At 46.7% G+C, this 24,373-nt stretch overlaps 1 protein-coding gene across 4 annotated transcripts in view; it reads right to left on the reverse strand.

The window, feature by feature from the left end:
• ANK1 (ankyrin 1) overlaps positions 1-24,373 on the reverse strand; it is a 199,004-nt gene that overhangs the window by 52,412 nt on the left and 122,219 nt on the right. For all 4 annotated transcript variants that reach the window (XM_081047066.1, XM_081047064.1, XM_081047067.1 and 1 more), the window contains 14 exons: positions 18,755-18,853; positions 14,476-14,574; positions 13,751-13,849; positions 12,512-12,697; positions 11,361-11,459; positions 10,774-10,872; positions 10,379-10,477; positions 7,199-7,396; positions 5,655-5,753; positions 5,137-5,235; positions 4,556-4,654; positions 3,261-3,458; positions 2,580-2,678; positions 2,035-2,133 (listed from right to left, as the gene is read on the reverse strand). In XM_081047066.1, coding sequence (XP_080903192.1) covers positions 2,035-2,133; positions 2,580-2,678; positions 3,261-3,458; positions 4,556-4,654; positions 5,137-5,235; positions 5,655-5,753; positions 7,199-7,396; positions 10,379-10,477; positions 10,774-10,872; positions 11,361-11,459; positions 12,512-12,697; positions 13,751-13,849; positions 14,476-14,574; positions 18,755-18,853 — 1,671 coding nt within the window. The remainder of the gene's footprint in view (positions 1-2,034; positions 2,134-2,579; positions 2,679-3,260; positions 3,459-4,555; positions 4,655-5,136; positions 5,236-5,654; positions 5,754-7,198; positions 7,397-10,378; positions 10,478-10,773; positions 10,873-11,360; positions 11,460-12,511; positions 12,698-13,750; positions 13,850-14,475; positions 14,575-18,754; positions 18,854-24,373) is intronic.

A 24,373-nucleotide genomic window follows, 5' to 3' on the forward strand; every position in this document is an offset into this window, starting at 1 on the left:
GATCAGGCCTGAGATTTGGAGCCATCCCCAAACGAAGATCCTTCTCTCTTAGTATCGGAGAATATCTCCTTCACAGTGCAGCTGTCAGGATGAAATAGGATGAGGCAGCTGAACACCGAGCTGCTCTCTGGCCCATAGCAGGCATTCGGGGCATAAAAGCAACGATTACTAGGACTTATTTTAATGTACAAAAGACTGTAGTAACTCGAGCAATTTGAAATATATTCATGGAAGTATAATCAGTAGTCCCAGGCCACTTGGGCAGCTGTGGATGTCCACGCTGGCAAGGATAGCACCCTGTCCCGCCAAAGGGCAAGCTGGCCCTGGGGGTGGCTGAGGTTGCCAGTTGACTCCGGTTGAAGTTCAGATATAACACCACCTGTCAGTACCCAAACCAGGACCTAAATGGAATGAATGACCTTCTGTAGGTGACAAAAACAAGGAGCAAGGAGGCAGGAGGGTCAGGGAGAGGTTAGAGAGGGCTAGGTGCCAGTTCAAGGCTCTGCTTTCCCCAGGAAATGAGCTCATCCAAAGGCATGCACACTGGAGAGAGATCTGCCTAAATGTTAAAACATTAGCATCCAAATTAGAAAGGGGAGGGTTTGGTTTGGGTGCAGAGAGATTTGCATGTGAAATTCTACAAAATTGCCAGACGACTTGGTAAACTATTTTTTGCCATGGAAACAAAACCCATCTGTACAGCATTTGTGCTTGGATAAAGCTCTCTTTAAATGCCATGGACCTGGCTCTGATTTCTTTTATATAAGGATGGGTGTGAGGAGGGGGGGAGTCCAGCTTTTTATTTTTAGAGGCAGGAGTAAGTCACATCTTAGCAGGGCCCATGCTCCATCTACACTGTGACGGTGACGGATGACAACGTGGGCTTTGCTACAACAGCAGCAGGGACAGGAGCCCACGGAGACAGGCGTCTGGGAGACGCTGCGTCTGCAGGAAAAGTGAGGCTGTAAAATTCAGATGAGCATTCATTCTGAGGAGGGAAGACACACTGAAGGCCCTCACTGATTTTCCCTGACTTGGCTGCGTCCCCATGAAGTCAGCAAGAGCTTGCTGCCTGTCTGAGCACTGGTGTTTGCTGTCCCAGAAATTAGCCAGTTTCTTCTGAGTCGTGGCTGCCCTACTGGATGGTGCACTCCCCAGTGCAGGGACCTCCGGTGTCCTTTGTGTCCAAGCCCCGCTCCCTCCCCTCACCCCTCTTCCTATGCCCACAGTGCCCCTAACCTCCCAGACAAACACTGCACACCCTCTCTTCCCACGGGGCAGCCTGTCCCCCAAAATGATTCTCTGTCTTGCTTTACCCCTACACCTTGTATTACCTTGCCCCTCCCCAGTCTGGTCTTACATAAGCAAGCCTGGTCATCTCCTTTTACTCGGGTTCCCTTAAGAGGCTATGAACCTGCTGCTCTGAGCAGCACATTTCAGAGGCCGGCACACTGGGCATATGTTTACCGTGTAGTATACATGCGTGTGCCTCACTGAAAAACACAACAATCTAAAAGTCTGAACTTATAAGAGGAATAGATTTGGGGACTATGGTTCGCATTCAGAAGAGGTTCCTTGATTCAAGGTTCTGGCAAGTTCATCCCCAGCCCTGAATATTTCTCAATGCGTGGCCACAGTGCTGGAAGCCGAGAATGAGACTGACCACTTGTGGAGATTCCTATACTTGCTGATCTTGAACAGCCAGTGTACAAAACTCAGCTGACATGCAGTGGTTTGGGGAACACGTTTGTTGCGTAAAAAGAATCCATCTCTGTGAGGTAACCTGTTGCTAAGAAGTGTTGCCCACTTCTTCCTACCCCACTCTTGATCCCCAAATGATACTACCGCAGATAACATTTGTGAAAGTGCAGTGAGGGTTCTGAGGTAAAAAGAAAAGCAAAACACAAAAAAACTCTTTGGCTTCTTTTGGAATAGCCGTCTCCGGAGGAGTGGCAGGTGTCCTGCTCTCTGGGAGCCCAGGCTGTGAGATGTCTCGGTCTGGCGCTCCTGGTGTATGGGCCAGGGCAAGCTTACCGAAGCGGGGCTGTGCGGGGAGCCGCCCCGGGGAAGCAGCAGCTTGACGATGTCCAGGTGGTTGTGATGGACGGCCACGTGCAGGGGAGTCAAGCCATTCTGCAGGGGGCAGGGGGGAGACGGACAAATAGAACAGCCTTCACTCATGTGATTTTCTATTAGTCATCCCTTTAGCTATAGGCAGCACCATTCTGAGATCTGTGTCACTTCTTTTATACAGGTAAAATCTGGTTAAAAATCATTCCCAAACCAATCTTGATTGGGAGTCACTCAAAAGCAGTACCAGCTAGACCCAGGGCCACCTCCTCATTCCTGAGGGGCCCGATGGGAGGGAACGATCAGCCTACTTGCTCAGAGTAGGCCACCCGTCTTTTTAGAAGGTCAAGGCCTGTGTCAGAAATATCAGTCTGCCCAAAGGCCACTATCGCTAGATGGCTGCCCATTCCAAAGATGGACAAAACAGACTTGTGTAGGCAAGAGATGCCCTTCACAAGCAGTAAAATTGACCCTTCTAAACGGACATAGGTAGAGAAAGTCAAACTCACTTTTCCTGCAGCATTTGGATGTGCGTCTCGTTCCAGCAGCAGCTCCGCTACCCTAACCTTCCCGTACTTGGCCGCCACATGGAGAGGGGTAAATCCTTTCTGAGGAGAAACACAGGCCATCAGAACCATGGGGAGTCACAGCCATTCTCCCAGGAGAAAGGGCCCATGGCAAAGAGGGATCCACCTTCATGGGCATGGAAACCCCAAACTAATAAAGGGCACAGGATTTCTGAGCCCTCCAAGAGCACAAGACCTCAGGAATCAGCAGGCTTCCTCTACCACCTGCTCCCTGCACCTCTTGTGATGAGCATAAAACCGTCTTGTACTATGATTCGACTGCTAGCTAGCTGAGGGCAAGGTTGAGTTTTAATCCCTCTTGTAACCCAGAACCTGTCTGATGTGTCTAGAGCAGGTGCCGAGCAGGTAGTTCTTCCATAATAAATTGTTGAAGGTTGGGTGGGTGAATGAGAAACTACAGTTCACCACATTTCTGGGGCAGGACAACAACACATCAGGCTCACAGATGGCGGCCAGTCCTGTGGGTGTTGGCCTTCCCAGCTGTTTTCAGCACAACTGAGGCAACCCAAGGGACCAGATAGGACCGCCCCTACCATGCCCCAGGCCCAGCAGTGACTGGCCTGCTCTAGTTACCACTAGAGAACAGGAGGAGGAAGTCTGTACCTTGGTCATGCACGCCTGGGAGGCTTCCTTTTCCAGAAGGGCCAGGGCCGTTTCCACGTGGCCCTCTCTGGCTGCAATGTGCAGGGGGGTGTGCCCAGCAGTGGTCGCCAGGTTGGGGTTGGCATTATTTTCTAGCAGGAGCTTCACCATGTTTGTGTGGCCAATGCGAGCTGCACAATGAAGTGGGGTCTGGTCATCCTGGAACCGAAAGTGAAAACAAAGAACAGGGAATACTAAGGTTACCTAATCCAAAGTTTCATTTCAAAAGAAGGAAAATGAGGCTTACAGAGGTTAAGTGACTTTCTCAAGGTCACACAGCTAGTAAGATGAAGAGCTGGGATTCAAATCATGTGTCTGAGTTACAGAAACCAAAATGCTGTCTCTTATTTAATCCTTACACCAACCCTTCAAGTTAGTTGTAATTTCTTCTTAGTTGCCCAAAAAGGCTCAGCCTTCCCATCTGGGAAACGGGAATAATAATATCGACCTCCTAGGACCAAGGTTAGGATCAGGCAGATACTATATATGAGAGGCTTCACACAGTGTTTGGTACATGACAGGCACTCAATTAGTTGTGGTGATGATTACTGCTTCCCAAGTTATGTCTGAATATACACTTGTCTTTTTGTTTGACACTACTTTTGTTTGCCCTATGCCAGGGGTCATGAGAGAGTCTAAAGAGGAAGATGACTTTTTAATCCCACCCCATCCCTTCTTGTTTGTGCCTGACGCTGGATGGGTTCAGTGGGTGAGTTCTCTGTGTTATGTGGCCATCTGGGGGCCTCCCTCATGTGACCCAAACATAAACAAGAGTTCCAACTCTAAACAGAGCCTCTGTTACCTGTGGGCTTGGAAAGCCTGATCTTGTCCAAAGCCAATCAACTTCCAAACTCAGCAGCTATTTTTCTTTTTCATTCACCCACTACCTTGAAAATGCCTTTAACAGCAAGGGGGAATCATCCAGTTTTAGATCAAGTCGTTTCTGACTTATTTTCACCGGCAATACTTTCTTCAAAAAGTTGCTTTGCTTCTTATACCATGACTGTAACACCATTAAACCCTTTCAGCCCAGTAAACACTGCAGACCAGCCGTGCTCTTTGGAATTTCATCATCTGATGCAAAAATGTCCGTAGCCTTCTCCGGAATCTGAGTGCTTAGTGCAACGGACATGGAATGACGAAGAATCTTTGTGACATCAGTACTGCAGCCAGGCCTCTATTTAGGACGGAGTTCTTCTCATTACACTTGAGGTTTTTTTTTATATCCCAGGATCCTTCCCACCTCCAGAACTCACCTTGGCCTTGGCATTGACTTTGGCTTTGTTCTGGAGCAAATATTTGGCCACCTCTGTGTGCCCCGCTCTGGCTGCCATGTGTAGCGGGGTCTCCACTTTCTGTAAAATGACAAAATTATACAAGTGTTAATTCATGCTGGGTTTCCAAAAGGACACAAGCAGAGTTCCAAAGTGGGAGCCTAAAGAAGCTTGGCAGGTTTTCGTCCGAGAGGTGGAGTTGCCCCAGCAAGCAGCTCTTTCAGCCTTTAGCCGGCTGATGCCTGGTGTGGGTGGGTGTGTGTGTGTATGTTCTAATTATACTTACAAGTAAACCCCAGAACTAATGAATGTTTAAAAATGCAAACGTGTTGCAAGATAACACTTACAGAATTTCCCAAATTATTGTCCAACATAAAACCCCAAAGACAAGTTTAATCAGGAAAGCGTCGGTATATATGGATGTTCTCCCCAAGGCTGAAGTCTCTGATATTCTGAGAATTCTGCCTCTATCTCCAAAGAGAAGATCTAGGGATCACTGGCTAAAGCATCCCTCTGAGCTCTTAGTGCTGAGAAAAGAGCCCTTGCTCTCCCCACAGGCTTACCACATTCGAGACATTGGGAGACGCCCCCCGCTGCAGGAGGTTCTTCACAATGGGCAGGTGCCCCATGAAGGAGGCCACGTGGAGAGGTGTCAGGCCAGACTAGAATAGGTAAGAGATGAATGAGGAGAAAAGGATCTTTCTTGCTCTTCCAAAGAAGAGACAGCCAGATGTTGCTAAGGCTTTCTTGCTTCTAGGTGCTCTAGACTGGTTTACCAAGGAACAGGAATTAAATGAGATGGATTCATTTCTAGGAAAATGGGTGGAGGGAGGAAAAATCACTGCAGGGTGATTCTGCGCATATTTACAACTCAAAAAATTGCATCTGATCTTGGAAAGCTCCCTGACACTTGACACATGTTTTCTTGTCTTAGTGACCCCCGATTTACTCCTCTGAGCAGTCTAGACGTGCATACACATGCACCCTTGTACCACACACAGCTACAAAGAATCACTCTAAAGAAGGCTGCTGGAGGGAGACCATGGGCGGGAGCCATCCACGCATCCAGAGTTTCTCTTACCTCGGTGACAGCATCGATGGAGGCTCCTGTCTTCAGCAGCAGCTCCATGACCCGGATATGGTTCTTCTTGCAGGCAATGTGTAAGGGGGTGAAGCCATTCTGCAGCCCCACAAAGGAAGACAGACAAGCAGGAGCTTATACATGAGCCCCAGGAGCACCCAGACCACCTTGCTGACTGAAAGGCAGCCTCTGCTCCAGCCTGTCAGCGAGTCCCCCAGATGAGAATGCCAATCACTGCAAGCCTTTTCAGAGGCAAGAGCCTCTGACTTAATACACAAGGCACATTCCGCAGTATGTTGTCTATAAACCTTTTTTAAAAATTTAATCATATTTTTGGATGTACGAAAAGATAAAAGAGCCTGCTGGTTAAAGTTTCCTTAAGGAGAAATCTTTCATAAAGAGTACTTTTGTGAAGCAAATCACGTTCTCTCTTTCCGGAAACTGACAATCATGTGTAGTAAAATGGATTTCTGTATATCAGCTCTGCTCTAAAGTGATATGATGGAATGCGAACTCCACAAGGGCAGGGACACTTGTTTATTTGCTTGGTTTTGTCTGTTTGCTTATATTTCCAGTGCGTTAGACCCCTAGGGCAGTGGTGCTCAAAGTGTGTAGGGGGGATTTTGTACCCCCATGCCCACCCTTGGGACCTTTGGCAATGTCTAGAGACATTTTTGATTGTCACAACTAGAGGAGGAGTGCTGTTAGAGGCTCCTAAACATCCTACAGTGTACAGGTGAGCTCCCTGCGACAAAAAAATGTCAGGCCCCACATGTCAATAGTGCTGAGGTGGAGAAGTTCCGACTGCACTAGAACAGCACCTGGCACGTGGTGAGAGCTGAATGAGAGCTTTCTGAGTGAATGAATGAGCCATGCTTGCAGTCCCTGGAGGCTACCTGCCTTCTCCATTCTCCTCCCCTGGGAACAGGCAGAGGGAAGAGGGTGGTCAGGGGCGGGCTCAGTGCAGAGATCCAACCGCACTATATCCCTGCGCCACCCTGGCTCTGACCTAGGGCGTGGGGAGGAGCCATGGTCCCAGGAGGGCCTTAGCTTTAGCCTGAACTCACCTTTACAGGAGCACCATGAACATTGTAAGCCCCTCTGCAGAGGAAGGATGCTTAGCTCAGGCCATTTCACTCGCCCCAAAAGCAGATAAAAAACAAGCCAGGCAGTCTTTGAGAAACCACCCTAGGCTCTGGGCTGGGGTCAGACGCAGTGATACCCCCAACCCACGTACATGGCGTGAACACTGCTTTCTTAGTCAGGTCTCTTGGGCCCAAGCCCTCCCCTGATCTCAGGCTATTACCAGGGGTGCAGGAGGTGACACCCAGCTGGATGTGGTGGGGAGTGGAAAGTTACCGTCCTGCCTGTGCACTGACATGCCTCCTGATCCTTCGCAGGCACTGACACTTTCCAGGCTCTGAAGCTCAGGAGGAGTTCCAGTGCCAGCTGGCGCCCCTCCCACAAGGCTCAGTCATGCAGCTCGGGTCCTGCCTCCCTTGGCCTTGCCCCTCTGGCACCTTCTCCAATAGCCACCCACTCACCAGGGCTCTGGAGTTTGGTTTGGCCCCTTTATCCAAAAGGACCTTGGCCACTCTGTGATGGCCACAGTGGGCTGCCACGTGGAGTGGGGTCAGGTGATCCAGGGTGATGTCATCTATCTCTGCGTTGTATTGCAATAGAAGTCGGACACAGTCAAGGTGGTCTCCCTGAGCCGCCATGTGAATTGGGGACAAGCCATTCTGGATAAAGGAGGGAAAGAAACAAATAATCGCAAAGGCACCGGGAGACAGAACATGGAAATTTAGGACATGATTCCAACCTCACTTCCTACTTCTTCCCTACACTACACTTTGTGTGGTTCCAGAGAGCGGTTGGCTTATTCTGGCCTCTTTGCTCACAATGACCTCTGACTGCACTCTTCCTTTCCACCTTGCCAAATCCTCCCAGCCAGCTCCAGCCAGGCCCACTTCTTCCAGGAAGCCTTCCCTGGACTACTGTGAGCTTTTCTTACCTGTACCATTCACTCGGACCTTATTCATATATTTGCTGACTTGTATTCATAATTAACTTTTCAGGTGTGTGTGTCTTCTCTCCTTACTTATAAGCGTCTTAAGATCAGTGACCATGCCTAATATCTCTTACAAGACTACAGTGCCCTGTGCAGGCATGTAACACACATAGTGGTCCTTAATTGATGTGGCTTTGAATGAATTAATGATGATAAAATGGAACTTGGATCTAAATCCTTCTGTTCTTTGACTCTAACAAATATACATCAATTAAAAATGTGCTAAGGATTCTCACTGTTTCTTAGATAGCAATTTATTTTAAAAACCATTAAAGACAGGGAGACGCATTCGTTCGTTCGTTCGTTCATTCATTCATTCATTCAACACTTTAAGTGATTAATATGTAGCAGGTATGGGTCAAACTCTGGGATAAAAGAAGAGAATAGACATAATCCTGGGCCTAAGGAAGCTAGTGGACTAGTAGGTAAAAAAAAGTGGAAACAGATACATTGTTGCTATTCAGTTGGTGACATCAGGGAAAGCATGATCAAAGCAGAGAGGTACACAGGAGGGTGGAGTCACGAGGGAAGGGACACATAGAGAGAAGGCTTCTGGGAGAACATGACCCCTGAGCCAGGACTTCACCAGGAAAACAAAAGGGGAAGAATCTCCCATCAAAGGGAACAATGTATGCAATGCCAAAGGCAACCATCCTAGGGAAGGAGGGCCACATGCAGGAGGGCCAAGTGTCAGAGGGGTGTGGAACTGGCCTAGAACAGCAGGCAGGAGCTGCATTGTAAGTCTGCGAGTTAAGGAACTAGGACTTCGGCTTTCAGAAAGTAACAATTGAAAGGATTTTCAGCAAGCGAGAAACACAATCAGGCTGCATGACAGCTGATATTAGTGTTATGAGTTGACCTGTGATCCCTCAAAATGCACATGTTGAAGTACTAACCTCCAGGACCTCGGATTGTCACCTTATTTGGAAATAGGGTCATTGTAAATGTAGTTAGTTAAGATGAGGTCATTATTGTGGGCCCTATTCCAATTTGATTGCTCTCTTTACAAAAAGGGGAAATTTGGATAGAGACACACAAACACGGAAACTGCCATGTGAAGATGAGGCAGAGATTAAAGTGATGCTTCTACAAGCCAGAGAAAGCCAGAGATTGCCAGCAAACCACCAGAAGCTAGGGGAGAGGCCTGGGACAGATTCTCCCTCACAGCCCTCTGAAGGAACCAATTCTGCTGACACTGATCTCAGATTTCTAGCCTCCAGAAATGTAAGACAATCAATAACCTTCTGTTGTTTAAGATAACCAACCCAGTGTATGATACTGTTACAGCAGCCCTAGCAAACCAACAGCTTGTTATACTTACTTTAAAAAGTATTTTTAAAAAGTCATACCATATTTCCCACTTGAAAAGAAGGAAGTTCTCAGTAAAGAATTTTCATAATCATTCTTTTTAGTCCCATTGTAATAATCTGGATAATATAAAATCATTACTAATTTAGGAACGTGTATAAATTTAAATACAGGGCCTCTGTGGAAAAATGTTGAGAATTTCCTGACCTAATAATATAATTGGCAGTAGCAATTCTACTTTCACTTATCTGAGGATTTTTACTTTTATATATACTTTCAAAGATATTATCACATGTGATCCTCCCAACAACCCTGAGAGAAAGAGGAGTAGAGCTCTCCAGATGAGGAAATGGAGGCACAGAGAGAGAGTAAGAGACATGCTCAAAGTCACACAGCAAATCAGCCATGGATGGAGAATTAAATAAATTGGTTTAGTAGAGGATACCTTTATTCAACACACACACACACACACACACACACACACACACACACACACACACACACAGCAGCTTGGTACTGAAAATCATAACCCAAATTACAGATAGCACTGTAGAATACACGATAATTTGTCAGGGAATAAATTAGCTTTCACGGTTGTGAACCGTGCTACAATTTTATGACAGAGAGCTTCTCACAGAAAACCTCCACAGTATCCATGAATGGGCCTGGTTTCTGCCTTGCTCTTCTAAGTTCATTCCCTCTAAATTTACCCCAAAGAATGGGGCAGAAGGCCCGTGCAGCTCCAGGTGGTCTGATGGCCTCAGCCCCAGGAAGACTCAAGACTCCATGCTAGGACTGGAGGATGGGCCTTGGCTCTCGCCCCTAATGGACCTTGAGAACTGTTTTGTTATTTTATTTGTAACTTCATTTCAGTCTAGTCCAGGTTCTGAAGACTTCTCCAAGTGCTTAGCTCCTGTCTTTTCTGGAGCTAGGGTGAAATAGACAAGGGTTGGGCTAGAGCTATAGTAGGCACAGGACACATCTGAACTGCTGCCTGTGTTTGTCTGTAAATAAAGTTTTATTGGAACACAGCCATTAGTATGGATATTACCCATGGCAGCTTTCCTACTACAATGGCAGAGTTGAATTATTATGACAAGAGACCATGGCCTGCAAAGCCTAAAAATATTTGGCCCTTTAGAGAAAATTTGCTGACCCTGAACTAGATAATAATCAGGGTTGCACAGAGTGCCTCCTGTGTGACAGGCATTGGGGTAAATGTCACACACACTGCCTCAGTTAGTAGTATTAAGATCTCTGTTTCTCAGAAATGGGATTTGGTCCCAGGTTGGCCTGACCTGGACCCCTGCATAAAAGATGCTCCTCACAGAAAGGAAGTACGCACCTTGGTTTTAGCTTGGATGGGTGCCCCGTGGTCCAGCAGGATCTCTGAGATTCGCACGTGCCCATTCCGAGCTGCACAGTGGAGAGGTGTCAATTCATCCTTTAAAAGACAGAGTCACAAAGAGAAAGCCCCAAAGGCACCTATCAGAGGCCGTGGGAGAAAAGACTCCCCATAGCATCATTCCAGCTGCAGAAGTATGATGCTTCCTTGAGGACCAGCTCGACACCCACACCATCTCGTTATATCGTCTCCTGCTGCACCCTGGCTCTTGCTGTGGGCTGCTCTGGGAGACTGGAGGCCCACCACTCTGGTCAGCAGGAGCCCACCACGCTGGTGAGGCTCTGGAAGGCAGAACTCGCTCCGCGGGCCTTGCCAAGGAGCTCGCTGGCACCCACCTTGGTCCTTGTTTCTATCTGGGCTCCGCGGTCCAGCAGGAGCCGCACCATGATCACGTTCCCCCTGCGGGAGGCGATGTGCAGTGGCGTGATGCCGTTCTGGAGGGGAGGAACAGGACCAATCATGGCGCGGCATTTTTCTCTGGAAAGCAGCTGCTCTGCACCCTACTCCCCTACACCCCACTGCACCAGCCCTATAATGGCAGTAGTACCAGCGGCCATGTTAAGCCTACTGTTAGGACATTTCTCACCTAAGAAAGATTTCAAAACCTGTAAGGACATGATAGCACTGTGGTTAATCATAGTAATCTGGCTAAGCCCAGGTCACCCAGAGTCAATAGAATGGGCTGGAAGGAAGCCAGTCCCCAGCCCTCCAGGTTTCCCCTTCTAAAAAGGGCAAATGGAGACTGAGGTGTGCGTGATTAGAAACCCACAAATGAGGAACCTTAATAGGCACCAGGGCTGTCTTACCCACAGACTTTTGCAGTGCAGGGGAAATCATGGTGAGATAGGAGAGGTGGGAGCACCTAGATTCTAGACACCCCTGGGCCCCTGGCAAATGTGTGGGGCTTACCAGAGAGCCTTACCTGTGGTGTGAAGTTGACACTAGCTCCCCTGTTGAGGAGTAACTGGGCCACGTTGAGGTTCTCGTAGTGAGCTGCGATGTGGAGGGGGGTAAATCCCGTCTGGGGCACAACAGAAGGGGAACAACTTGTCACATGCCATGTATTGTCATTTCTAGCTCAGAATCAGCCTAGGGATTCTGAAAATGTTGGCAGGGCCAGAGGACCCTATACATAAAGCAGTTTTAGACTGATGAGAACATTTGCTGAAGGGGTCAAGAGATACTCTGCGGCAAATTATATTCAAAAGCTAGGTGCTGCCTCTGAGTGACCCACATTCTTTGTTTTGTGGTTCACATGGACACACCATGGACACACCAATGAGGAGCCTTTTCCACGTCTGTGGGGCCATTCACTTGAATGTTTACTTATGAAGAGATTTTAATTAATGAATAAAAGTGGTATGGGGTCCATGCTCTTGATTCTAGGGATTGTTTCAGCCCACTAAAAGGGTGTGGCCAAAGGCAGACCTTTGACCCCTTGGTGGGTCCGTTGTCATCTTGTTGTTCCATAACCTCAGACCATGCCTCACCCAGTCAGCAGTTTTTCAGACAAAGCCCAGTGACCATGGGCTGGGGAGACTGAGAATAACCCAATGTAAATCCATTCCCGCTATAAAGAAGAAACAGACAGCCTAAATTTATATAGAGTAGATCAGTCGTGACTGAAAACATCAGACAGTGAGCACACACTGCGAGCTGTCCAGGCCCCCTGGGATGATCCTCCATGTTCTCATCGCCACATGTGAGGTCACCTCCCTCCCTCCACCAGGGGGCGGCCAGAGAAAGACAGTAGGATAAAATTCTAGAACACCACCTGCTGGGATTCCAAAGTTTCACTCTGGCCAGAGACCCATCCTGCCCAACTGGACACTTTTCTGGATGGTCTGGAGCAACAGAAATCTTCCTTGCCCCATGCCAAACACATTTTTTTGGCGTTCAGCAGGGGTTTACAGTGAGGCTGTCCCCTGTGGCTCAGTGTGCATGGTTGGCACTGTCTCTAGTTTGGGTCAGTGTTTGGAGAAATTGTTGGGAATTGATGGTGCCTTGGTAACCTACAGGTATCCACGGTCCAGGCCCTAGAATTCTCCTGGTCCTCCGTTTGGCTGCCCTCACCTTGGAAAGCACGTCTGGGTTGGGGTCATTCTGCAGAAGCACCGCAGCTGTGCGGGTATCGTCATTGCGGGCGGCAATGTGCAGGGCGGGGAGACGCACCTTCCCCTTCGTCCCGTAGTTGATGAGGTGTGCCACTACGTTCTCATGGCCCTGCTGCAGAGCCACGGCGAGAGGAGTGAAGCCGTCCTGGCCAGAGGGGAGGAGGAAAGATCAGCTTTCTTTGACTGGATCCGACCCCTGGCTGTCCTCAAAGCAGGACACATGCTTTCACACCGCACGGTTCTTCTTGCTCATGACAGGCCCTCATCCTCCAATTCTCTGCTCTTCAAAGCCCACCTCATCCATCAAGTTTGGCTTAAATGCCACCTCCTCCCTGAAGCCTTTCTTGGCCCCACTTTTTTTCTCTGCCACCTTGCAGAGCCTACAGTAATTTTTCTTAAGCACTTATATAATTTGCCTTTATAATTTGCTCCCAATCTGAATGAGTACTATAAGAATATTTTTACTACCCTTTGCTTCTTTCCTCCCTCTCACCCCATCTATTGGTGCCCAGACAGTGCCTTACACATGGGAGATGATCATTCATTTATTCATTTCACGAATATTATTGAACACCTACCAAATACTAGAAATGATTCCAGGCACTGAGGATTCGATTGTGAGCTACTGTTATTAATTCCCTCAGTTGTGTACTGTGGGGCACAGGAGCCCATAAGCTGCCAAAGCAGAATGATAACAAAGTCATGTAATCGTTGAGTCTTACAATGTTAAGGGCCAAAAGAACCCTTGGATTTTAGTCCAATGTCATCATTTCACCAATGACAAAATCAGGATCAAGCTAAAGTGACTTGTCCAAGAGTGTACAGTGGGTTCATGGCAAGAGCCTTGCTCATGAAGGTCCAAGGCAGACTTGTTAACCATACACACCCACACTACCTTCACTCCTGTGCAGCCGTCAGTGTTGGTTATAGTGGGAATGACATGCTAGACTCTGATGTCATTTCTCTGCTATGTGTCTGGGCATTCCTCAAGACCCATGACTTTGTCTCTTACTCTTTGCAGAGTCTCACAGCAGCCAGGATTAGTGCAGTGATCTGAAGGTCAAGAGCACTCAGTGGCACACTACATTGATCATGACAGAGGATGCAGCTCGAGCCACATCCCAGGAAAACGTGCCCCCACAAACTTGTCCTACCCCCAGAAACTTCCAACATTGAGGCCATTTCCCAAGGTTCTTACTTCTGTGGCTACATTCTGATTAGCTCCATTTTCCAGTAAAAACTTAACCACTTCCAAGTGATTCTCTTGTGCTGCCATGTACAGGGGTGTAAAACCTTTCTGTAAACCAAGAGAAAAACTCATTAAAATTCACCCACACTATTGAGAGATGCTAAAACAGGTGCAAAATCCTCTACACTCTAGGACAGTCTGTCTTTATCCTATTTTCACTCAGCCCACAGAGCAATACCCCCCACCCATATCTCCAGTTATAAAAACTCATTGCCACTTTGAAATGGCTTGTGGGATTATTATAAAAGGCCACAAGGTGGGGGCGACACTCCATGGAAGTCTGTTTCTGCCCCTCACCATCATCAGTCAGCCTCCCGCACACACTTCTCTAATTTCACTCCCTTCTTCATCAGCCCCCCCCTCCCCATATCCCTTCATACAGTTTCTCCGCCCAATGAGCCATAACTAAATATATCGGTTGGCTGGTTTACTGAACAGGGAAGGGGTCCACAATGACCAACCACATCGTGCTTAGAACGTGTAATAGAAGAATGAAAAAAAGTAATAAAGGATGCCTTCTTCAGTGCTTGGAGACACATCACTAACAAATCTAGACTCAGCTACATAGTACGCGTACCACTGAGGTAGCCACCACGGACCCAACTATGTAACAGACACACAGGTGAAGGAGAAAGGCAGCGCCCTCTAGCGCCGGGACTGGAGCGAGTCATCACCTGTGACTGAGCGTTGACGTTGGCGCCATAGTTGACCAGCTCCCGGACCACCTCGTCCTGACCAGCAAGGGCTGCAATGTGCAGAGCCGTGTTCCCTTTCTGAAACACATTGGGAAGCAGGAGAGGAGGTTTCCCATTGGGCCTGGGTAAGCGACTGCCAAAGGGACAGGAACAAGGGGGGGATGGGCAGTGGCTTTCTTTACAGCCAAAAGGGGTGGATAACACACATGTATATGTCTGACCCATCATACATCTTGAAATAGTGCTGGAAGCACAAGGAGGAAATTAATATCAAAGACTAAGAAACCCGACTCCTCAACACTAATCAACTGCATACAGGCGCAGCATCGTGTCACCAGCTGACAGGACACACACTGAAGGTTTGCCAGGCAAGCTGGCCTCCTTAGGACTTCCAGCTCCTCCCAATCTATAATTCTGCAGGATGAAGCAGAGCCCCCAGGAGGCCTGGAGCTCTGCAGAAAAGGAGGCTGGCAGGTCCCACAGGCTCAGCTCCTTTGATGTTGTTACCGTGATACCCACTGAGCAAACGCTGGTCCAAAGCGGACAGAGGGAATGAGAGGGGAAGAGAATGAGTAAAGTATCAAAACAAAGAAAAGGGGGGGGGGTAGAAATATGTATAGGAGTTGAGGGGGGGTGTAATTAAATGAGCTATATAATGTATCCAGGGAAGAGAAGAAAATATGGAAGTAAATTGGGGAAAATAAATAGAATAAACCTGGCAAAGGAAAACACAAAGAAAGTATATTTGAAATATTAATTAGTGACATGTCACCAAATAAGAGAGAAGAGAAAAGCCAGAAAAAAATAAACACTAGAACAAAATGAGGTACAAAATTGTTTTCAAGTAAATTTTTTAAAAGCTAAGAACTGATAACAGAGACTAAGAAACCAGGCAGGTTCTGAGAAGGTGAGTGGAACATGCAGGTTTTCTTGTATGGATTCATCCTAGGTATTTATTACACGATTCCTAGACAGGGTTTGGGCCTAGCAGGCTTCTTCTGCCCTAGGACGCCAGTTTCCTTGTGGCTCCTTCTTGCCTCCTGGATGGCCTGGGTCTGGAACGTCAGCACTTTCTCCAAGGGTGACTTGCCTCCATGACTCCACTGACACCCGTGCTCAGTGAGAGGCAGGCAGGACAGGCCCCGCCTGACAACTTTGGGCAAATAGGACAGGTGGGAACAACCCAGACTACAGCTGGAGCCATCTGTCCCTCTGCTACTTAAGGAGCAGAGATCTCAAACGACCTCATTTTTTCTAGTTCACACGGTATATGGTTTTTAACTAAACTACATAAACACTTACTAATCCATCTCAGGAATCTCAAGCCCTGACAAGCAGGGACTTCAAACCCTTTCCACGGGCATTAGCCATCTGTCACCTGCAAGAAAAGGGTCCTTGCCCAGGCGGAACTGAGAAGCATGAGGTCTAAGCTCTCTGGCCACCCCATCACTGTTGCCTCAAGAGCCCGCAGGTGGGTGAGGTGGCCCCCAAGGAAGGCACCCTAGGGACCAGAAGGGGCTCAGGTCTTTGCCTCTAAAGCATGGCCTGTGTCAGGCAGCAGGGTCCTGCTCGTTACCTCTGGACTTGTCATTTTGATTTCTCCTTAAGTTCCATTTGATAAACAAAAGGGTTCTTCCTCAAATATCTGTCAGAGAGTAAGTGCCAGAAATGAATGTATAGATGCTAATTAATCATTTTTCATAGAAGTCCAAAGAGCCTACACTTAGAAGCCTTGGCACTTGGGTTTGACTCACGCTGTGTACAAAGTGGAACAGGGCTGTTGGCACCAGAACCTTCTCTAGAAATCAGGACTCAGAACTCCAAGTCTCTCCATTTAGAAGAAGGAGGCGCGCTATGTCCATTCGTTCGTCACACACTGAGCACACGTGTGTGTCAGGCTCTGGCTCAGGCCTGGAGGTACAGAGATGATTGAGACTCAGACTCTTTGACCTCAAGAAGCTATGCTGATTGCTTCTTCCATCTGCCCCTTCCTGCCTGAAATCACACTACATCAGCGCTCTCCCTGTATAAACCCTGTAAAGGGAAGCGGGTCAGCTGTGGAGCCCTGGCTGTAGATCTTGGCCTGTGCTGTCTTCTGGGTCTGGGCTGAAGGCAGCACTGGTGAGCAATCAGAGCCAAGGGAACACCCTGGGAAACAAACTCCCCCATGCCCACTGATACACAAATGCCCACAGCGTAAGGCTCCAGAAGAAGGTCCCCTGGCCCTGGGGCAGGAGTCACAGGGAGAGAGGTCCTGGGCCTCCGTTTTCTCTGCTCCTCCCTTAGCATGAAGGAACACACCCTCGAAGAAGCAGGAAAATTTTCTTAGCTACATTTGATCAGCAAAGACCCAATTTCTCCATTTCCAGGGAGTCCAAGAGCTCATGGGAGGGAGGATGGTTGCAGTAGGGGCTGAGTGAACGTGAGTGTAGGGATTGAACTTTTCTCCCTGTTCACCACCAGTTTGGATGCTGAGCTCTGGCCTCTAAGTAGTGGAGACGGGAGGATGGGTAGAGAACGCATTTGTTTTGTGCTTTTAAAATATCTAAGCACAGTTTAGGAAACTATATTGGTTTTGGCTTTTTACTCTTTTCCATTTTTAATCTTTCTCAGGCTTGCGAGACCCATTACAATTCCCCAATCTGTTATGACTCTTTCTTAGCCCATGGTTTCAGTTTCACCTTTTTTTTTCCTCCCTCTGCATGGCATTCAGAAACCATGCTGGCTTATAAAATTTCTATAAATAACAGACACTCCAAGTGTTCACTTGCAAAATAACAATCAAAGGGGGAAATTCGGAAAGAGTAAAAGTGCTGAGCCATAATATTTTTGCAGCTCTTGGGGGAATGCCAGGGGAAGAAAATCGGCTGTGGCCCACACAGAGCCCGTCAGATGGCACGCTGCTTGCAGCCAGGTATGTGAGAGCACCAGGAGAAAAATTAATTGCATCCCTGTACCCACAGAAGGATCAGGGTGGAAACAATTGGTGTTTGTCGTGGGGTTAGAAGAACATGCCCCATATACACTCAGAAAGAGCAACGCTGTCTGTTTTACATGTGAGATGTTTTTCCCTTCGGGAAATGACATGAAAATTACAGAATTTTACCTCAAGAGATGATTCTACATTCACAATATTTTGCTAGTTCACTTCATAAACATAAATTATATCTGTTCTCTACATAGTGTTCTGCTGGTTCTCTGCTTGAGAGGTGGCAAAATATTTCCTACATGGAACTGAAATTGAGGCTGATGTGAGACCATGTTTAATAAATAGCAAATGGAAAATAAGAGACTGGAGGGAGAAGCCCAAGAGGAAAACCATGGGAAGTAACAAAGGAAGAAAGAGAAGAGGAAAACAGGACTTGAGTTAGTAAGCAGAGGTGACTTTTTGTTTAGTTTAGTTTAGTTTTGTGTTTCAAAGCTGGCTGCATCTTGCTTACTGAGCAAATAAGATGCATGGATATAAGAAATAAAACTGTCTTGCAACCTGTAGATGAATCAGTTTCATGACTGTGGTTTCTGGACGTACGCCACTGGTGTTTATAACCTATCGCTATAGGGAGAAACAGACCGCTGTGAGAGGTGTGACTCAGCCTCTGCTGAGTGCCTCCTAGTGAAAGAGAAGGTTGTTCAAGGTAATCAGAGGAGACTGGTGTGGGGTTGACCAAGGAGAAGGATGAGTGAGGGCGGATCTGGACTCTTCTGCAGCCCTCAGTAACAACAGAGTCACCAATAATCATCGATTCCTTCCTAGGTGCCAGGCATTTTTTATACACTATCTCATTTCATTTTCATGTCAATCCCGCAACTAAGCATTATAACCCTCATTTTACAGATGAAGAAATGGAACATTCTCATTGGATGAGCAACTTGCTTCAGGTCAGAATATGACTATCTCAGGAGCCGGACCCCAAGCACCTGACTGTGGAGCTCACAGTGGTCTTGTTAGTCACTGGGTTCGAGCCAAGGACCCTGAGGAAGTATGAAGCCACTAGAAAAGAGGTTTGATTTTCAGATTTATTGTCTAGTGACAAGGATCAAGGAAAGGCCCACTGAATCTCTGTGGAAAAAGGGTCCTGTGTTTTAAGGTGACTTCAGCGACTCAGAACGAGAAAATGATTGGAAAGACAAATCCAGAAGCAAGTTCGCGTTTCTCTCATGAATGGCTGGCCTTCATGCCAGGGCTTGGGATACTACGTGAGGGACACACACACTTGAAGTTTCAATGTAAAGTTCCCCCGCTCCCTAAGAGACGTACCTTGGTTGTTGTTTCTAGAATGATTTCTTTGTGCAGGAGTTCAACCACCATTTTCACATGGCCTTCCTTAGAGGCCAGGTGCAAGCCGTTCAGCCCATTCTGTAAAGAGCAGAGAGAGAGTGTGTGGTTAGGGATTGTGTACCTGCTGATCCGAGTGGCTGGAATGACACCCTTTCCTACAAAGGGCTGGGAGGGAAGAACTGGCGGGGCCCTGGGCGGTATCACCATAGGCGCAGCAGAGCCAGCCCAGCCTCTTCTAGCAGCTGTTCTGAAGGAGCATCAGACAACAGGAGAGCACAGAAAGGAAAATGGGGTGATAACAAGACTACCACCCTCAGACATGAATTGAGTGTAGAGAAGCTCTCGCAAAGCCAATGGGGTAACCTTGAAATTCAGATCTTGGTCAGGCTTTAGAGCATTCACTTAACTGAAAAGGTATAGCTTCAACCCCCTGATTAAGTTTCGCAGGAGCAACCAGGAGAAGCAGAGAGGCAATACTAATGCATCCTAAACATTTGCAGAAATAGATGTATATTTAGTAAAATAATAAATTTTGAAATAAGGTCATATGAAAACTAAATACCACCAACAACTCAGCTGTAAGATTTCCTCAGCAGAAGAATTAGTATTAAAATAGCCTTTTTGTCACCTTGTCATTTCAAATGTGACCAAGCTTGTCTGACAGTTAAATTTTAGGGGCAGGGTTTGTGTGTGTCTGTGGAAACAAATAAACATTGGCCACATCCAATTATCAGTCCACAAAAGCAGAATGCTCACTAACCAATTAAAGTTTCAACTGTATCTGGCGAAGCTACTCGTGTGCCCTAGAGAAAGCAGCCTGGCTCAAGTTTGACTTATTACCCGCCTGCTTCCTGGTTTTCTGATCCACGCACTTCAATGCCTTCAAACTTTCTGGCAAAAGCTGACTTCCAAGAGTGCCACGTAGAGCCACAAATAATTCTGACAATGTGATGGAATTAATTTCAATGAACTAAATTTCACTTCCAATGGATGAATAGATCTTGGCTCCATATAGAAAACGATTTTAGTCTATAAGCAATCTCTCTATCCCTGACGTTTGTGTCTTGTTCCTCTCCACCTTCTTCCCCATCAGCAATTCTCTTCTCTTTTCCCATCCCTCTTTCCTGTCTCCTGTTTTGGTCCATTATGTTCTACAGTGTTCCTTTCCAGGGAATGCCGCAAAACCACCACAGCCTCTGGCCAATAAGAAAAACCTTCGTTACCTATCCTCACATAGCTCCGCAGCCCCACCATGGATGCCTGAAATTCCCATTCTCCCTTTGTGTCAGGACAGCATTTCCAGTAGATTCCTTGTTAAAACCAAACATTCTGCCTGGGAGTGGTAGTGCACTAACCCTTAACAGATTAGTCTTATTGCTTTGCTAAAACCCCAGAGGAAAGTAATGAGTAATTACTGAAGTAAAGAGACACAGGACAGGTATCCCATGATGGAAGAATGGAAGGTGTATAAAACTCTCTTTACATAGAGGCCTCAGACAGGGCAAATATAACAGATGCCTTGGATGTCAGAGAAAAGAGTAGGTTCCAAAGGGTACTTTACCTACTTCCTCCTTAGATCAGGTCCAGCCTGCACCCCAAACATGAAAAGTGCAGTTGGCCAAATCTTTGCACATCAGCACAGCCAGCCTCGCCAAGGTGCGTGTGGTGGGAGAGTAGAGGGTGGGTGATGGGAGGGCCTCTTCACCCAATATTTCCACATGCAAATATCTGAAAATCTCCATTGGATTTTTTTCCTCTTGCAGATTTTGAACATCATTATATGTAGGGTCCACAGCGGTATGATTTTAAATGAATTATTCACACCCCAGTGTGAATGAGTTTATCAGAAAATGTCTAGGTTTTGATAACAGAAAGGGAGACAGTGATTAAAGGCAAGACAGCAGTCTTGTTAGAACAGGAATCTGGGAGAGGAGAAGAGCATTGGGCAGAAGGAAACCAGTTCCCCTCAAATCAATTTGCAAAACACAAATTCTCTGAAAAGTCATTTGTCAACTGACAGTGCTCTGGGAACCTGGAGCCACTCCTTCCAGCTCTGCATCCTCGGCTCTACTCTGGAGCAGGTCTGCACAGGAGTCTCACTCCTTCCAGAACACTGCGATCTGCAGTGGCCTTGTCTGGAATGTTCCAGCGCTGAGCGCAGGCACCCCGTGATGAAGGTGATGCGGCTGTGGGAGTCTCTGCCGCGGCTGCAGTTGGCTTATCTCTGGGGACTCAGCTGTGGCAGGATCGAGTGTGTGTGTGTGTGGGGGGGCTGACTCGTGGGTGTTTGTGCTTATTTGTACCGCACAATCACTTCCCATGAGTATTTGTTGGTCCCAAATGCCTAAAAGCCGGGAAATTGGCAAGGCTAGAAGGAAATCACCTCCTGTTTACTGCTACTGCTCTAGGGGTTGTCTCTGCTATTTGGAGCCAGTGTCAGGATCTTAGTTCAGAGAGATTGTAGACATATTGTCTGCCCAGAGAATGCTGGAGTCGAAAGGGCTATTAGAGATCCCTGACTGCTGAGGAAATCAAGGGCCAGAGTAGTCAAATGATTAGCTAAGGTCACACAGCCTTTTTAGGGCACGGCCACGTGTAGAACCAACCTGAATTTCCCAGGAATAAAAAAGGGTTTAAGATTTATTTTCTTCCTAGGAATTGGTATGTTTCTTTTTATCAGATGATGAAAGTACATTTCCCCTTTTGTGATTACCAAGCAGCTCAGAGCTAACGCTCAGTCACCATCATCATCCATAGAGGTCTGGTGATGACCGCTGGAGGTGGTTTCCAGGATCACACTCCTGGCCCACAGAAAGCCCCTGTGCACCCCTCCCTGTGTCACCTCCTTCCTCTCAAAGCTGCACTCTTGGCGGAAGGTGATGCTCTTCAGCATAAAAGGCACTGTCTAAACGTAACTGCATCTCCAATCGTTTCACTTAGTTCCCATTTTGATCCTGGTTCAGTGGATCTCTTTCTTCTTTATGACTTTTTAATTTTTCTTACTTTATTTTTAATTTGTTTGTTTTCAACATACTCGCCCCAAGTTCCTTCCAAGTCTGTTACTGTGATGATCTGAGTCCAACACCCTCATAAGAGCTACAGAACTAGCCCATTTTGGCATAGCTGTGACAGGTGTGTACAAAGGCCCAGGAATTTAATGCAGAGCAAAGTCACACATGGCACGTGACTATAACAAACACTCATCTCACCTACACTTATAGCCACTGCAATCACCTCCTGCAGAGCATTGACTTAATTTGATTCAGCAGATGTTTATTGAGAACCTATTCTGTGCTTGTCACCAGGGTACAGGCGAATAAAACACAAACCCTTACCATTAAAGAACACGGTTTAATAGATGCATAAAAATAAATGCAAAATCATGTGAAAATGCCCCACATGGCATGTATAAGAGTAGAAGTAGCACAGAGGAGAAAGGAGTTGTTCTGTCAAGGAGATCAGGAAAGTTTTACAGAGACCTTGCCAGGCAGCCAGGACACAGCCAGGGTTGCAAGTTCACTAACAATGGCAACATGAGAAGCCCTATCTGAGTTTAAATTCTAAACCCATGAGGCAAAACTTTAGAAACTATGCTCCCAGCAACCCTTATCAAGTGCCTTCCTTTTCCTTGCAGGAAGCACCTGAATTCGAGGGCTGCACAGCATCCAGACCCACTGCAGAAAGTTTTCTCCAGCAACTAGCCTCAGCAGGTGGATGGCTGGTCGCTCATTGTCCAGTAGCTGATGTCACTAAATGCCTGAAAACTAATTTACTGCACATATACACTAAAGGAATTTTCTTATCAGATGCATAATTAATCTATACAGGAGACCACTTATGGTATCCAAAAGAGTGTTTTGTGGATAAATACCATATTTAATACTTTCTTTTTCTTTAAACAAAATTTTTATTGCTAAAATAAGAAGGGGCAAGCGATGAAAATTCTGTGAGCGACTTTTTTCTTAGCTATAACTATGGACAGAGATGAATTATTATATAGCACTCCTTCAAAGCCAGAATCCGTGTGTTTTATTTTAGTTAAATCAAGTTTAGGTTTTTTGCTAAAAGTAAAAGGAAGGCTGCTGAATCTTGTCTTGTATCTTTTCAGCTACACCATCTAACCTTCACAGCCACTCTTCTTGATGCAGAATACAGACTGAAGAGGAAAATTATGGGGGGAGATCACACATTTCTTCCCCTAAATGGCTGGGTATAGAAGATAAGCAAGAAGGAGATGGAGGAATCTGAGCGTAAATGCTTCAGCTAAAGTGGAAGCAGGGAGGCAGACAATAACTACTTGTGGCCATTTTTAAACCACGTGCCTTTCTCAGGAAAACACCAACTTGCCAGATTCCTCTTCCTAAGGACACCTACTTCTAGGTCTCCAATTACATGTATGTTACGCTACCTGACATTGTGCACAGCTTTTGGCTGCTCTGTTCTAGTTTTCTTTTCCCACTCTTTTTTTCGCTTTTGATTCATTTCTATTGATTTATCTTCAAGTCATTTCTTTCCTCAACTATGTCCAGTCTACTGAGGAGGCTATTGAAGAAATTCCTATTTGCCAAGGAAGTGTTTTTCGTTTTTTTGTTTTTAACTATTTCTAGCAATTCATTTGACTCTGATAGTTATCATCTCCTGCTGAAATTCCCCATCTGTTCATGAATGTTATCCACTTTCCCCTCTAGATGCTTTAGCATGTTAATCATAGTTATTTTAAAGTCCATCTGATTGTTCCAACACCCAGGTAATCTCTGAGTCTGGTTCTGTTGATGGATTTGTCTCTCGACAATGTTTTTTACTTTTTTCTTATGTGTGTGTTGTAATTTTTAATTGAATGCAGACATTATGTGTAGAAGAGCAGTAGAGACTGAAGGAAATAGCACTTACATATAGAAATGGACATGCCTCTTCTTCTGTGAAGTTGTTAGCATGGTGGTGGTGGCGAGCTGAGTCAATCTAATCAGGAGCTGACCTAGGCCTGGGTTTTGTTGTTATCTTCAGTGCAGCACAGCCTTCAAATTCCTCTAGAGGTAGGCTGCTGTTAACCTTAAACTTAGTGTAGTTGCTGGGTGAAGGTTTTTTTGTGTTCTCAATTTCCCCTTGGTTTTCAGCCATCCCTGAGTGCCTGTGTCTCAAATGGGGTCTTTTTCCATGCTGTCACCCTTCTCCCAGTAGTAGTATGCTCGTTCTTGTTACAAGATGGTGAGCAAGTGGGAGCATGGAAGTTCTCTTTTGTTCTGGTCCCACTTCAATCTTGTGCAAGCTGTGCAACTGGATCTCAAAGGTGGGATTTGGGCTTTTTGTTGTTATTGTTGTTGTTTGTTTGTTTGTTTCAGCATTCCTTCCCCTCTTCTCCGAGGCAGCCCAACCTGCCTTGTCTCTGTACTTGGTCTTGGATGGGAGTTTCTTGCTCCTCCTCCAGCAGTAGCAGACCTCTGCTCTTTATTGGTGTAGGATCCTGGTCTAAGACTGTTTCCTGCCCTTCCCCAGAAGTAAATGGTTCTGCCTCTACCATTCCTGCAACAGCACTGGATCTCTGCCTGTGTCCTAGAGCAGGACTGTTTCATACTTCTCCCCAGAAACAGAGGCAGTTTG

The sequence above is a fragment of the Rhinolophus hipposideros genome (genome assembly GCF_964194185.1).
Source record: "Rhinolophus hipposideros genome assembly, chromosome: 4".
Lineage (NCBI taxonomy): Eukaryota > Metazoa > Chordata > Mammalia > Chiroptera > Rhinolophidae > Rhinolophus > Rhinolophus hipposideros.